The 17,133-nt window shown below is 43.4% G+C and overlaps 1 protein-coding gene across 2 annotated transcripts in view; it reads left to right on the forward strand.

Annotated features, from left to right (window-relative positions):
- The window catches only part of stk33 (serine/threonine kinase 33), a 199,868-nt gene that overhangs the window by 156,214 nt on the left and 26,521 nt on the right, over positions 1-17,133 (forward strand). For both annotated transcript variants that reach the window (XM_060838506.1, XM_060838505.1), the window contains exons 10-12: positions 609-721; positions 1,708-1,793; positions 11,669-11,905. In XM_060838506.1, coding sequence (XP_060694489.1) covers positions 609-721; positions 1,708-1,793; positions 11,669-11,905 — 436 coding nt within the window. The remainder of the gene's footprint in view (positions 1-608; positions 722-1,707; positions 1,794-11,668; positions 11,906-17,133) is intronic.

Consider the following 17,133-nt stretch of genomic DNA (forward strand, 5'->3'; position numbering starts at 1 on the left):
ATTATGATTGTAGAAGTAACACTACTTTACCTATATACCACATGGACTATCACCTGATGTTGTGATTTTTAACTTTGTCCACCTCAGTCCAACATCGGACCCTCCAAATCAGATGTAAGAAGTCATCTGATCAGAAAATATCAGAATAGACCTTAATATTTTACTCCATCCAAACTTATTGCTAGCCTAGTTAGTGCTATTACATTATATTTGTTAGCTTTATGGTTGGCTAGTAGTAGGAATTAATATTTTTGAAAGGCGAAATAGATATTGTAATTTTAGGTAATTCCATGTGTAACATCGTTATTCACTTGAGCTGAGGGAGTGCATTAAACTGTTTGTACGATAACTGTTCCACTTCATTTAAAAAAGGTTAGATAGCAAACTGAGGACAAAGGAATTGAAAAGGTTGTGACATTTCAGACAAAGATTCTTCATTTGCAATCTGTTGCCATCAGCAGCTTTGTTGCTTATCATTAAGTGTAACTGTTAGGCCCAAGAGCTAAATTTCTTAACGCTATAATTCTGAATGGCATACTATTGAGGGGGTTTAGAAGTACTGTTAATTACAAATAAAGTAAAAATATCACCCACCTATTTTCATACAGGCTTTCAGGAGATCCACCATTTGTGGCCAACTCAGAAGAGAAGCTTACTGAGTTGGTAAACAAAGGAGAACTACACTTTGATGATTCAATTTTACAGCAAATCAGTGATGGTGGTAAGTGGAAGATTATAATTTTTAATCATCCTGATTTTAGATTTGGATCAAAGTTTGCTGTTAAGTATAAATATGCCGCTGCAGGGGAGGTGATGGCCTAGTGTTATTATCACTAGACTATTAAGCCAGAGACTGAGGTCATGTTCTGGTGACCCAGGTTCAAATCCCACCATGGTAGATGGTGGCATTTGAAATCAGTTTTAAAATGTAGAATGAAGAGTCTACTGTGAGACCGTTGCTGGTTGTTTGAAAAGCCGACCTGGTTCAATAATGTCCTTTTAAGGAAACAAAATTTGACTTTCAATCTTACAGCAATGTGGCTGACTCTGGACAATTAGGGGTGGGCAATAAATACTGGCCTGGTCAGGGATGCCCACATCCTATGAATGAATTAAAAAAAAGGATTATGGACACTGGATACTATTATTTGGGAAGAAAAAGTTAAGGGATGAAATTTTCAGTTTGCCACCACTTAACCAAATCAAGGAAATGTGCAGTACTATATATTTTGAAATTTATAATAGAAACTGTAGTATTTTAAGGTTTTATCTTGGCTTTTAGAGACAGTTCAATTATTGTTTTATTATGCATTTTTGGTTTCATAAACTTACTAGATTTCAAAAAGCAGAGGTGGTTATACCTATGACTGAACTAGACTCGCAATTTGTTTAGAATTATGTGATTATGACTCCCTCAAAAGCAAGTAACTTTGGTGACATTACTACTATTGTTGTTACAAATTTGTAAAGATCAAAGGTGTGCAAGTATTCTTTTTTTTAAAGAAAAGTATTCTGATTAACACCCAATTTGAAAACCAACAGTTTTGTTCAGGTTAAAAAAAATGTGACATGTAATCTTGTTACTATTCTTAAGACTTTTGCTCCCCTACAATCCGCTGTTGTGTATGCTTTTTAAATAGCACTGCTATGCTCCAGGGTTAATAAAAGCATTATTTATTGAGTTTTTTTTCTCTCTGCTCTTTGCAGCAAAAGATGTGCTGTCTCGTCTTTTAAAAGTGGATCCTGCCCATAGAATCACAGCCAATGAGCTTCTTGACAACCCATGGGTCACGGTAAATCTGTAACTAATGTAGTTTGAGAAACTGTACATAATTAAATATGGACAGCAGACAAAAGGGCTACTCCTTCTAACTCTCAAATATTTTCTTCACAAGAGTATTCAAGTACTTGTGTATTCAATGTATTTAATTTTGCAGAATAAAACCAGAATACAGCTACCTTTTAGCAGGACATTCACTGCTGCAATTTTTTAGTCCCAGGAGAAAGAGCAGACCAAGAAGACTGGGATCATCTTGCTGTCCAGTGATGATCCTGTAAAGGTTACTAATGGGTGGTAGTAATATTCCAAAGACCTGTTTGTGAATACTCAGTTCAGTTTTGATCTTTACTTAAAGAAGGATGTCAGTGCATCTGATGAGGTTCAGAGAAGGTTTGCTAGATTGATACTTGGAATAAGTCGCTTGCCTTATGAAGTAGGTTGGATAGACTGGGCTTGATTCCACTGATGTTTAGAAGAGTGAGGGATTACTTCAGAAGTGTATAAGATCCTCATGCTCTTGAGGAGGTAGATGTGAAAATTATGTTTCCTTTTATGGATAAGTCTAGCACTGTTTTAAAATTATGGGTAACTCTTAAGATAGAGAGGGAGAAAAACAATTTCTATCAGAGGGCTATCTGACTTTAGAACTTTCCACTTCAGAAGGTCAAGGACATAGGCTCATTGAATATTTACAAGATAGATCTAGATAGATTCTTTTTAGGTAGAATATTTGGATAGATGGGATTGCTGAATTTGAATCACAAATCAGCCATGATTGTATCAAATGGTGGAGCAGGCTCAAGGGGCCGAATGGTCTACAGCTGCTCCTATTTGATACGTTTGTATCACAGTAAAGTTAGCTGATGGAAGAGACTCTGGAAAATAGGTTAGGTCCTCAAATTTTGACTCCTAAGATAAACATAGACCTGTGTGAGGACAAATTTGCAGACTTAAAATGTTTCTTAAACTTTGTTTCAGCAGTGAAAATGTTTGGAGATAAGACATCGTAGCAGAAATTGGACCATTCAGCCCATTGAGTCTGCTCTGCTATTCAGTCATGGCTGATGTTTCTCAACCCCATTCTCTCGCTTTCTTCCTGTAATCCTTGATTCCCTTGATACTCAAGAACCTATCTATCCCTGTCTTAAATATACTCAATGACCTGGCCTCCACAGCCTTCTGTGGCAATGAATTCCATAGATTCACCAGTCTGGCTGAAGGAATTTCTCCCTATCTCAGTTCTAAAAGGTCTTCCCTTTACTCTAAGGCTTTGCCCTTGGGTCCTAGTCTCTCATACCAATGAAACATCTTCCCAACATCCACTCTGTCCAGACCATTCGGTATTCTGAATGTTTCAAGTATAGTCAACCTCCCCTTTCTCAACTCCAAGGAGTATAGGTCGAGAGTTCTCAAATGTTCCTTATATGATAAGTTTTTCATTCCTAGGACTGTTCTCATAAACCTCCTCTGAAAACGCTCCAAGGCCAGTACATCCTCCCTGAGATATGGCTCCCAAAACTGCACACAATACTCCAAATGTGGTCTGATCAAAGCCTTACAGAGCCTCAAAAGCACATCCCTGCTTTTATATTCGAGTCCTCTCAAAATAAATGCCACCATTGCATTTGCCTTCCTAACTACTGACTCAACCTGCAAGTTTATCTTGAGACAATCCTGGACTAGAACTCCCAAGTCAGACTTCTGAATTTTCTCCCCATTTAGAAAATAGTCTATGCCTGGATCTCTCCATCTCCATTAACGACGACTGATTTGACACCAACATTTTTTACAAACCCACCAATTCCCTCAGCTGCCTGGATTACACCTCTTTCCACCCTACCTCCTGCAAAAATGCCATCCTGTATTCCCAATTCCTCTGCCTCCACTCTATCTGCTCCCAGGAGGACCAGTTCCACCACAGAACATATCAGATGGCCGCCTTCTTTAGAGACCACAATTTCCCTTCCCACGTGGTTAAAGATACCCTCCAATGCATCTCATCTGCATCCTGCACCTCCGCTCTCAGACCCCACCCCTCCAACTGTAACAAGGACCAAACACCCCAGGTGCTCACCTTCCACCCTACCAACCTTCGCATAAACCAAATCATCCACTGACATTTCCGCCATCTCTAAACGGACCCCACCACCAGGGATATATTTCCCTCCCCACCCCTCTTTGTCTTCCACAAAGACCGTTCCTCCGTGACTACCTGGCCAGGTCCACGGCCCCCTCAACAACCCACCCTCCCATCCTGGCACCTTCCCCTGCCCACACCTCCTCCCTCACCTCCATCCAAGGCCCGAAAGGAACCTTCCACATCCATCAAAGTTTTCCCTGCACATCCACCAATATCATTTATTGCATCCGTTGTTCCTGATGCGGTTTCCACTACATTGGGGAAACTGGACGCCTTCTAGCAGAGCATTTTAGGGAACATCTCTAGGACACCCACACCAATCAACCACACCGCCCTGGGGCCCAACATTTCAACTCCCCCTCCCACTCTGCCGAGGACATGGAGGTTCTGGGCCTCCTTCACTGCCGCTCCCTCACCACCCGACGCCTGGAGGAAGAACGCCTCATCTTCCACCTCGGAACACTTCAACCCCAGGGCATCAATGTGGACTTCAACAGTTTCCTCATTTCCCCATCTCCCACCTCACCCCAGTTCCAAACTTCCAGCTCAGCACTGTCCCCATGACTTGTCCTACCTGCCTATCTTCTTTTCCACCTATCCACTCCACTCTCCCCCTACCTATCACCTTCATCCCCTTCCCCACTCATCCATTGTACTCTATGTTACTTTCTCCCCACTCCCACCCTCCTCTCATTTATCTCTCCACCCTTCAGGTTCTCTGCCTGTATTCCTGATGAAGGGCTTTTGCCCGAAACTTCGATTTTCCTGCTCCTCGGATGCTGCCTGACCTGCTGTGCTTTTCCAGCACCACCCTAATCTAAACTCTGGTTTCCAGCATCTGCAGTCATTGCTTTTACCATGCCTCTATTCTTCAAACTAAAGTACATGGCCTCACACTTTGCCACATTGTACTCTATCTGCCACTTCTTTGCCCACTCTCCTAACCTGTCCAAATCCTTCTGCAAACTCCCAGCCTCCTAAATGCTATCTGCCCCTTTACCTATCTTTGTATCATCTGCAAACTTAGCCAGAATACTCTCAGTTCCTTCATCTAGATTGTTCATGTATAAAGTGAAAAGTTGTGGTCCCAACACTAAACCTTATGGAACACCACTTGTCACCAGTTGCCATCGTGAGAAGGATCCTTTTATCCCCACTCTCTGCTTTGTGCCAGACAGCCAATGCTTCTATCCATGCTCGCACTTTCTCTCAAGTACCATGGGCACTTATTTTACTCAGTGGTCTCCTGGACGCCATCTTGTCAAAGGCCTTCTTGAAGTCCATTGGCTCTCCTGGGTCTAAACTTCTTGTTACTTCCTCAAAGAATTCTAGCAGAATTCTAGACCTCCCCTTGTTGAAACCATGCTAACTTTGTTCTATTTTACCATACATTCCAAGTATTCAGAATCTCATCCTTCACAATGGATTCCAGGATCTCACCCATGACTGAGGTTAGGCTAATCGGTCTATAATTTTCCCTTTTTTGCCTTACTCCCTTTTTAAACAGGTGTGTCATGTTAGTAATTTTCCAGTCCTCTAGGATCCTTCCTGATTCTAGCGAGTCCTGAAAGATCACCACTAAGACCTTCACTATCTCTTCAGCTTTCTCCCTTAGAACTCTGGGTTGTAGTCCATCTGGTCCAGGTGATTTATCTACCATCAGGCCATTCAGCTTTTATAGCACCTGCTCCTTGGTGATGGCTACCATACTTGGCTCTGCCCCCTCACTCTCTTGATTTTTTGGGATATTACTTCCACTGTGAAAACTGATGCAAAGTGATTATTCAGTTTTAGCCATTTCCTTGTTCTCCACTGCTATACTTATAATGTCATTTTTCACTGGACCAATGTCCACTTTTGCCTCTCTTTTTCTCTTTAGATACCAAATAAACTCTTACAGTCTTCCTTTGTATTACTGGTTAGCTTACCCTCATATTTAATCTTGTCCCTCCTTTTTTTTGTTGCCCCCTATTGATCTTTGTAAGCTTGTAAATTCTCTGGTTTCTCATTGCCCTTCATCAAATTATATGCTTTCTCTTTTGCTTTTATACTATCCCTGACTTCCCTAGTCAGCCATGGTTATCTTATCCTCCCTGTACTGCGCGTATATTTCCTCGGGATGAATCTTGCAGTGTCTCCTGTATTACTCCCAGAAACTTTTGCCATTGCTGTTCCACTGTCTTTCCTGCTAGGCTGCTTTCCCAGTAAATTCTGCCCAGCTCCTCCCCCAAGCCTCTGTTGTCTTTGTTCAGCTACAATACCGTTACCTCTGATTTGATCTTCTCCTTCTCAAATCAATGAGTAAATTCAATTATATTACGCTCCCTTATCAAGTCTGCCTCATTGCAGAACACTAAATCCAGTATTGCCTGTTGCCTAGAGGGCCCCACCACAAAGTGCTCCAAAATGCCATCTTGTATGCATTCTACAAATTCCTTTCTTGCAATCCACTACCAACATAGAACATAGAACTTTACAGAGCAGTACAAGCCCTTTGGTCCTCGATGTTGCGCCGAACTGTGAAATTAATCTGATGCCCATCTGACCTACACAGTTCCATTGTCCATGTGTACATCCAATGCCCATTTTAAATGCCCTTAACGTCGGTGAGTCTGCTACTGTTGCAGGCACGCTTAACGCCCCTACTACTCTCTGAATAAAGATACTTACCCCTAATATCTGTCCTAAATCTATCACCCCTCAATTTAAAGCTATGTTTCCTTGTGTTAGCCTTCACAATCCAAGGAAAAGGACTCTCATTGTCCATCCTATCTAACCCTCTGATTAGCTTATACGTATCGATTAAGTCACCTCTCAACCTTTTGCTCTCCAACAAAAACAGCCTCAGTTCCCTTAGCCTTTCTTAGTAAGACCTTCCTTCCATAGCAGGCAACATCCTAGTGAATCTCCTCTGAACCCTTTCCAAACCTTCCACACCCCTCCTGTAATGCAGTGACTAGAACTGCATGCAGTACTCCAGGTGAGGCCTTACCAGTGTCTTGTACAGCTGAAGCATGACCTTGTGGCTCCGAAACGTAATCCCCCTACTAACGCCAACACACCATATGCCTTCTTAATAATCCTATTAACCTAGGAAGCAACTTTCAGGGATTTATTTCCCTGGACACCGAGATCGCTCTGTTCATCTACACTGCCAAGAATTTACCATTAGCCCAGTAGCTGGCATTCCTGTTGCTTCTTCTGAAGTGAATGACCTCATACTTTTCTGCATAAAACTCCATTTGCCACTTCTCAGCCCAGCTCTGCATCTTATCTATATCCCTCTGTAACCCACAACATCCCTCGACACTATCCACAACTCTGCCAACTCTTGGTGTGTATTGCAACTCTGCAAATTTACTAACCCATCCTTCTGCATCCACCTCTAGATCATTTATAAAAATGACAAACAGCAGTGGCCCCAAAACCGATCCATGCTGCACACCACTGGTAACTGACCTCCAGGATGAACATTCCCATCAACCACCATCCTCTGACTTCTTTCAGCCAATTTCTGATTCAAACTGCTAAATCACCTTCAATCCTGAAACTCCTTATTTTCTGCAATAGTCTACTGTGTGGAACCTTGTCAAACGCCTTACAGAAGTCTATATACAGCACATCAACCGCCTTACCTTCATCCACCTGCTTTGTCACCTTCTCGAAGAACTCAATAAGGTTAGTGAGGCATGACCCTCAAAACTGTGTTGACTATCCCTAATCAAATTATTCCTTTGCAGATGATTATAAATCCTATTTCTTATAACCTTTTCTAACACAATAGCTACAACTGAAGTAAGGCTTACTGGCCTATAGTTACCAGGGTTGACAAGACTCTCTTCTTAAACAAGGGAACAACATTTGCTATCCTGCAGTCTTTTGGCACTACTCCTGTTGACAATGATGACATAAAGATCAAAGCCAAAGGCTTTACAATCTCCTCCCTGGCTTTCCAGAGAATCAGAGGATAAATCCTATCCGGCCCTGAAAATTTTCAGATCTTCCAAAATTGCGGAAACCTCCTTTGTCGGTCTCAATCCCATCTAATCTTGTAGCCTGCATCTCTGTATTCTCGCTAACATTGCCCTTTTCCAGTGTGAATACTGACAAAAAGCATTCATTAAGCACTTACCCTATGTCCTCAGATTCCACACACAACATTCTACTATTATCTTTGATTGACTATAATCTTACTCTAGTCATTCTTTTATTCCTAATATACCTGTTAGGAGGCCTTAGGGTTTTCCTTGATCCTATCCGCCAACAACTTCTCATGTCCTCTCCTGACTCTTAGCCTTCTCTTTAGATCTTTTCTGGCTAACCTAACTCTCAAGCACCCTAACTGAGCCTTCACGCCTCATCCTCACAAGTCTTCCTCTTCCTCTTGACAAGAGCTTCAACTTCTTTAGTAAACCATGGCTCCCTCTTTTGACAACTACCACCCTGCCTGATAGGTATACACTTACCAAGGACTGGCAGTAGCTGTCCCTTGAATAGCTCCACATTTCAAGAGTGTCCATTCCTTGCAGTTTCCTTCCTGATCTTCCCAGTCCACCTGCATATTGAAATCCCCCGTGATCACTGTAACTTCGCCTTTTCTACAAATCTTTCCTATCTCTTGGTGTATCTTGCACCCCAGCTCCTGACTACTGTTTGGACCCGTTTTGTGGTTCCTCAATTCTACCCACACATATTCTACACCATCTGACCCTACTTTGAGATGGTGGAAGAACTCATCTGATTAAGAGCAAATTGTAGTCTATGTATTTATTGAAGTATATCTATTTAATATTAGCAGTTGTAGGTAATCTTCGCAATGCATTCACTATTTTAATACACATAATGGGTATTCAAGATATGCTTTGAATTTCCTCTTTCACAGTGAAGAAGGTTACCTCGGATTACAATGGAATCTTGACCAGATGGGCTAATGGGCTGAGAAGTGGCAGATGGAGTTTAATTTAGATAAATGCTAGGTGCTGCATTTTGGGAAAGCGAGTTTTTGCAGGACTTATGTACTTAATAGTAAGGTCCTAGGATGTGTGCTGAACAAAGAGACCTTGGAATGCAGGTTCATAGCTCCTTGAAAGTAGAGTTGCAGGTAGATAGGATAGTGAAAAAGGCGTTTCGTATGCTTTCCTTTATTGGTCAGAATATTGAGTACAGGAATTGGTAGGTCATATTGGGTCTATACAGGATGTTGGTTCAACCACCTTTGGAATATTGCAAGCATTTCTTGTCTCCTTCCTATCAGAAGGATACTGTGAAACTTGAAAGGATTCAGAAAAGATTTGCAAGGAATTTGCCATGGTTGGAGGATTTGAGCGATTGGGAGAGGCTGAATAAGCTGGGGCTTTTTTCCCTGGAGCATCAGAGGCTGAGGGGTGACCTCATAGAGTTTTATAAAATCATGAGGGGCATGGATAGGGTAAATAAGCGAAGTCTTTTCCCTGGGCTGGGGAGTCCAGAACTAGATGGCATAGGTTTAGGGTGAGAGGGGAAAGATATAAAAGAGACCTAAGGGGCAACTTGTTTGTGCAGAGGGTGGCGTGTGTATGGAATGATCTGCCAGAAGAAGTGGTGGAGGCTGGTACAATTGCAACATTTAAAAGGCATCCGGATGGGTATATGAATAGGAAAGGTTTAGAGGGATATGGGCCAAGTGCTGGCAAATGGGATCTGGTCGGCATGGACGAGTTGGACCGAAGAGTCTGTTTCTATGCTGTGTATCTCTATGACTCCAAGCACATACTAAAAAAAAATTCCACCTCATTAGGAACACAAGAACATGAATACGTCAGTTGGTTAGTCATATCTACATCACTCAAACTTTTAATGGTAGGAACTCTCCATTTCAATTTTTTGCCCTTTCTTTATATCCCAAAGCACACTAACTTCCTAAATAAGTATTTTTTGTGTTTTTAAACTTCTCAGTTGATTCTGCAGCTATGGCAATCTTAAAGTGATCTTTTTAAAACTTTTTTTTCCAATTTCTGTACTTTTAAAGTAGAAGTATCATAGAGTCATACAACTCAGAAGCAGACCCTTTGGTCCAACCATTCTATGCCAATCATAATCCCATACTAAACTTGTCCTACCCGTCTGCACCTGGAGCATATCTCTTCAAATCTTTCCTTTTTATGTATTCATTCAAATGTCTTTTAAACATTGGAATTATACCTGCATCCACCACTTCCTCTGGAAGTTCATTCCACACACAAACCACCCTCTATGTAAAACAATTTACCCCTGTTGTCTTTTTGAAATCTCTCCCCTCTCACTTTAAAAACGTGCCCCCTAGTCTTGAAATTCCCCCATCCTAGGGAAGAGACAACTACCATTAGTTCTATCTGTAATCCCCCATTATTTTATAAATTCCTATAAGGTTACTTGTTCTTAAAAACGTACAATGTCAAACTTCGCATTTCTAAGACTTCCATGAAACTGTACCTTTGACTATTCTACTACATACTTATTTTGTACACTTCTGTCTTCTTCTGGTTTCTCACTAATCACGGTAATTGTTACTGTTTACCATAACTAGGAACTCTTCCCTTTCTCCTCGTTGGGTGCTTCCAACTGTTACATATGCATTGGTTTTTTGGGCTCGATGAATATTGTTTAACTGCTTTATAAAATGAAAGTAACCGATTTTTAAATTGCTCAATGAGAAGATAGTTAATATCAGTTGTAGCAAGACAGTTTTGCATCCCATTGGTTAGTACTAATCGAAATTTTGAAGAAATATTTAGGGTCATAAGATCCCTTACTAGTTATAGTACTGGACGAGCAATGCAGTGGCTGACTGTCTAAAATTCAGTATGGCAAATTATAAAATTCAAATTAATATTTCTAAAATGTGGCCTCATACATAACAATTGTTTTAGCCCTCATGGCATTTGCGAATAAATTGGTAATAAATCCTGCCTTCCAAGTGTTGCTACAATCCCAAGAACAAATTTGTTTTTTTTAAAAAAAGATCATCTAATTCCAATGTTTGGACAGGTTTGCCATGTACACTAAGAATGTCTTTTCCTTGAAGGCTGGCCTCACCAGAAAAAAAAAATTGACTTCAAATACTCTTGGTACCAAACACCCCATGCACTTGGAAAATAGTTTGGCAATAGGCACACATTTAGGGCATACTGACTGTAGAAGGTGATGTAATGCATTGGTGTCTCCAAGTTTAATTTTTAAAAAAAAATAAATTACTTTTTCTCTGTCATCATGTATTAATTTCAAATTATTATAATTCAATGTTACAAATATCAGTGAGGCCTTTCCTAATTTGAGATAGCTATGTTCTGTCTCTGCTGATACAATTTTTTTTCAGTTTACCAGTGCAGGTACTTTTTTGGCACTGTCACTAAACATATTGTGAAATATCTAGAGCACAAATGTGTACCTGCAATAAAAACGCACACTTACATTGCACAATGCAATGAGGATATGGCCTTTTTATTGATGAAAGAGCTATTAAGAGCTATTCCAAGAAACTTTGTTATTCAACCTAAAAATGAAAAGAAAATGACAACTTGTCCACTGCATTCGTAGGCAACAAAAAAAGGAAAGGTGTTATGTGTTACATTTTACAGGTTTGCCATGTTATGTGTAGATCTCAAAACTTAACTAAGAATGCTGAATTTCCAAATCTATAAAGCCTATTCATACAGATCTTTAGCTATAAAGTATGTGTGTTTCAGTTTTCTATGTTGCTCAAATCTCTGAATATAATTCTTGAACTTTAGGGTGATACTACAGCTATACAAAGACCACCAAATGTACTTGAAATGATGAAACAGTGGAGAGAGGACCTGGATGGAGATGAAGAAGAGTCAAGTTCAAGTTCTGTACCGAGCAGTATTTTTCATGACATGGAAACTAGCCAGGATGGTGGGGAGAGTTCTACCAGCAGCAATGGTACATCAAATAGTTCCAGAGAAATTGATGTGGGTAGTAAGCAGCCCCGCTCTCCATCTACACAGGTAAATTGTCATTAAAAATAATACCAAAAATTGAATTTCTAGAGAAATGAAGTCACACATCCTCCTCCATGACAGAGGTAACTGAATAACTGTATAACTAAAGTGAAACTGAGCTGTATAAGTTTGAGCAGGTTTTTGAAGTCCTGATGAGGGCAAGAATATAAACTGGCAGGTGCTGAAAATAGCAGCTATTTGTATCGCACTTCCCAACACTGGCAATTTTCCTTGGGACAGTGGAAGGCATGTTACAGATATCTTTTGGAGGTAGGCCAATTAATGTTAATTAATTGGTTTCCTGATGAAGGGGTTTTGCCCGAAATGTCGATTTTGCTGCACTTTGGATGGTGCCTGAACTGCTGTGCTCTTCCAGCACCACTAATCCACAATTAATGTTAATGATTGCTTTGCTAGCTACAAGGAGGTGACAACAAAGTGGATGTGTAGTCATATCCACACCATGTTTTTATATGGCCCCATAAAAGAAAAAAACAACTGAGATGGACACACAGCCATTGAAACACTGCTATGGGATGTGTAAAATTTCAAGAGGAGTGCTTTATTAGTGGTCAGGCAGTAGAGGGGGTTGTTGTTCAACTTGTAGTGCAATGATTTAGGTGGGGTTAGGGTTCCAGAGGTTGAGCTGAGCTTAAGTAAGGCAATAGAGTTGTAGAGTCATAGAGATGTAGAGCACAGAAACAGACCCTTGGTCCAACTTGTCCATGCCCACCAAATAATCTAATCTCATCCCATTTTCCAGCATTTGGCCCATATCCCTCTAAACCATTCATATTCATACACCCGCAACTGCAAATGTGTTGCTGGTCAAAGCACAGCAGGCCAGGCAGCATCTCAAGAATAGAGAATTCGACGTTTCAAGCATAAGCCCTTCATCAGGAATAAGAGAGAGAGCCAAGCAGGCTAAGATAAAAGGTAGGGAGGAGGGACTGGGGGAGGGGCGATGGAGGTGGGATAGGTGGAAGGAGGTCAAGGTGAGGGTGATAGGCCGGAGTGGGGTGGGGGCGGAGAGGTCAGGAAGAGGATTGCAGGTTAGGAGGGCGGTGCTGAGTTGAGGGAACCGACTGAGACAAGGTGGGGGGAGGGGAAATGAGGAAACTGGAGAAATCTGAATTCATACCTTGTGGTTGGAGGGTTCCCAGGCGGAAGATGAGGCGCTCCTCCTCCAGCCGTCGTGTTGTTGTGTTCTGCCGGTGGAGGAGTCCAAGGACCTGCATGTCTTCGGTGGAGTGGGAGGGAGAGTTAAAGTGTTGAGCCATGGGGTGATTGGGTTGGTTGGTTCGGGCGGCCCGGAGGTGTTCTCTGAAGCGTTCCGCAAGTAAGCGGCCTGTCTCACCAATATAGAGGAGGCCACGTCGGGTGCAGCGGATGCAATAGATGATGTGTGTGGAGGTACAGGTGAACTTGTGGCGGATATGGAAGGATCCCTTGGGGCCTTGGAGGGAAGTGAGTGTGGAGGTGTGGGCGCAAGTTTTACATTTCCTGCGGTTGCAGGGGAAGGTGCCGGGGGTGGAGGTTGGGTTGGTGGGGGGTGTGGATCTGACGAGGGAGTCACGAAGGGAGTGGTCCTTGTGGAACGCTGATAGGGGAGGGGAGGGAAATATATCCTTGGTGGTGGGGTCCGTTTGGAGGTGGCGGAAATGGCGGCGGATGATACGTTGTATGCGGAGGTTGGTGGGGTGGTAGGTGAGAACCAGTGGGGTTCTGTCTTGGTGGCGGTTGGAGGAGCGGGGCTCAAGGGCGGAGGAGCGGGAAGTGAAGGAGATGCGGTGGAGGGCATCGTCGATCACGTCTGGGGGGAATCTGCGGTCCTTGAAGAAGGAGGCCATCTGGGCTGTGCGGTGTTGGAATTGGTCCTCCTGGGACCAGATGCGGCGGAGACGAAGGAATTGGGAATATGGGATGGCGTTTTTACAGGGGGCAGGGTGGGAGGAGGTGTAGTCCAGGTAGCTGTGGGAGTCAGTCAGTTTATAATAGATGTCTGTGTTGAGTCGGTCGCCCGAGATAGAAATGGAAAGGTCTAGGAAGGGGAGGGAGGAGTCTGAGACAGTCCAGGTGAATTTCAGGTCGGGATGGAAGGTGTTAGTAAAGTTGATGAACTGTTCAACCTCCTCGTGGGAGCACGAGGCAGCGCCGATACAGTCATCGATGTAGCGGAGGAAAAGGTGGGGGGTGGTGCCAGTGTAGTTGCGGAAGATGGACTGTTCTACATATCCTACGAAGAGGCAGGCATAGCTGGGGCCCATACGGGTGCCCGTGGCAACTCCTTTAGTTTGGAGGAAGTGGGAGGATTGAAAAGAGAAGTTATTCAGGGTGAGGACCAGTTCAGTCGAAGGAGGGTGTCAGTGGAAGGGTACTGGTTGGTGCGGCGGGAAAGGAAGAAGCGGAGGGCTTTGAGTCCTTCGTGATGGGGGATGGAGGTGTACAGGGACTGGATGTCCATAGTGAAAATAAGGCGTTGGGGACCGGGGAAGCGAAAATCATGGAGGAGGTGGAGGGCGTGGGTGGTGTCCCGAACGTAGGTGGGGAGTTCTTGGACTAAAGGGGACAGGACCGTGTCGAGGTATTGGGAGATGAGTTCGGTTGGGCAGGAGCAGGCTGAGACAATGGGTCGGCCGGGGCAGGCAGGTTTGTGGATTTTGGGCAGGAGGTAGAAACGGGCGGTGCGGGGTTGTGGGACTATGAGGTTGGAGGCGGTGGATGGGAGATCCCCTGAGGTGATGAGGTCCTGAATGGTCTGGGAGATGATGGTTTGGTGGTGGGAGGTGGGGTCGTGGTCAAGGGGGCGATAAGAGGAGGCGTCCGCGAGCTGGCGTTTGGCTTCAGCGGTATACAGGTCAGTGCGCCAAACTACCACCGCGCCTCCCTTGTCTGCGGGTTTGATGGTGAGGTTGGGATTGGAGTGGAGGGCTGCACGTTCTGAGGGTGAGAGGTTGGAGTGGGTGAGAGGGGTGGGAACCCTCCAACCACAAGGTATGAATTCAGATTTCTCCAGTTTCCTCATTTCCCCTCCCCCCACCTTGTCTCAGTCGGTTCCCTCAACTCAGCACCGCCCTCCTAACCTGCAATCCTCTTCCTGACCTCTCCGCCCCCACCCCACTCCGGCCTATCACCCTCACCTTGACCTCCTTCCACCTATCCCACCTCCATCTCCCCTCCCCCTAGTCCCTCCTCCCTACCTTTTATCTTAGCCTGCTTGGCTCTCTCTCTTATTCCTGATGAAGGGCTTATGCTCGAAACGTCGAATTCTCTATTCCTGAGATGCTGCCTGGCCTGCTGTGCTTTGACCAGCAACACATTTGCAGCTGTGATCTCCAGCATCTGCAGACCTCATTTTTTACTCGCATATTCATACACCCACCCAGATCTTTTTAAATGTTATAATATTACCAGGCTACCACTTCGTCAGGCAGCTCATTCCGTACACAAACCACCCTTTGTATGAAAAAGTTGCCCCTTAGGCCCCTTTTAAATCTTTCCCTTCTCACCTGAAACCCCCAGGGAAAATACTTTGTCTATTTATCCTATCCATGCCCATCATGATTTTACAAACCTATACAAGATCACCCCTCAGCCTCCAACACTCCAGGGAAAACAGCCCCAGCCTATTCAGGCTTTCCCTATATCTCAAACCTCCAAGCTGAAAATGTGTTGCTGGAAAAGCGCAGCACGCCAGGCAGCATCCACAGAGCAGGAGAATCGACGTTTCGGGCATGAGCCCTTCTTCAGGAAATTTCCTGAAGAAGGGCTCATGCCCGAAACGTCGATTCTCCTGCTCTTTGGATGCTGCCTGACCTGCTGTGCTTTTCCAGCAACACATTTTCAGCTCTGACCTCTAGCATCTGCAGTCCTCACTTTCTCCTCTCAAACCTCCGATCCTGGCAACATCCTTGTAAATGTTTTTTAAACCCTTTTATGTTTCAAAACATCCTGTGGGAAGGAGATCAGAATTATGCACAATATTTCAAAACAGACATTATTGCGAGCATGATTTTCGGATATTGGGTTCACTGGCAATGAGGGTCAATTTCATCAACACTAGAAACCATGTCCTGAGCATGAGAATGTCAGTAGATGGATGCGGGTAAGATAGCAGATAAGGTCAAATTGTCAGCAATGATTAAATAGTAATACGTCACTGCATGTGTCACTAATGGGGTCACTGATGCCTTATTTGCCAGAGTGTGCAGTATTTACAATCTCAAACAGATAAGCCCCCTTGGATACGAAGAACAGTGAAGTTCATTTTTGGATTCCTTTTGATGCAAGGTATCTTTGATTGCACCTGTGTTGCTAGCAAAGGACCAATTGATTGACCAGGGAGATTCGCCAACAGGAAGGGCTTCCATCCTTTGAATATACAACTGACCTGGAACCACACAAAAACTTCATGTACTATACTTTCTTGGATTCCCAGGGACAAAGGTTATCCTTCAAAGATTTGGCTCCTTCATCTTTAAGTAATTCCAAGCACTGCTACAACTGAAGCTTCAGTTCCCAAAGACCACCAGGCTATTCATTTTCCAAAGATGTGATTCTGGTGTCTTATCTGATTAGGTGGCACCTAGCATACATCCTTCCAAGGTCTCTGGTATTGGGTGGTTTGCTGTGCTCTCCATAGCATGGCCCTTTGATGATGAGATGAGAAGATGAGAACCTGAATTAACCAGATCACCAGAGGGAGAAGAGAAAAAAAACGTAGTTCCACTGTAGAGAGGTGCCCTGAGCGTCTTGCCTGTCCAGGAAGGAGGCTGGACCCAGCACAGGACTCTACAATCCTATCAAGTTCACATAACCTTCTCCAGGAACTTTTAAAGTTCACTTTCCGATCCAAGGAGGATGAAATGATCTGGAACTCATTTTGAGCTGTTTGTGAAAACCCATCCATTGAGGACAAAACCACTCTTACTGCAATGCATAATGCATATTTCATCAGAAGTTATACTATCCCTCTTCAATGACATTTGATTTCCTTCACCCCTCCTTTCTTCTTTTCATTATTCCCTTAAAACAAAAAAGGTGCAATTTCACACGCCTAACATGATGGTCTGAAGTTTTGTTGAGTCTGGAGGTATTTAAAATGGCTGTCAGGGCCCAATTCCAAGATTCCCATTTCCATTCCTGTTTCCAATAGTTGTGTGTTAAGGTCTGGGCAGCAAGCACACATGCATCACTGCCATACGTACTGGCTCCACTGAATGAGTAGACTGTTC

This window comes from Hemiscyllium ocellatum, chromosome 18 (genome assembly GCF_020745735.1).
Source record: "Hemiscyllium ocellatum isolate sHemOce1 chromosome 18, sHemOce1.pat.X.cur, whole genome shotgun sequence".
Lineage (NCBI taxonomy): Eukaryota > Metazoa > Chordata > Chondrichthyes > Orectolobiformes > Hemiscylliidae > Hemiscyllium > Hemiscyllium ocellatum.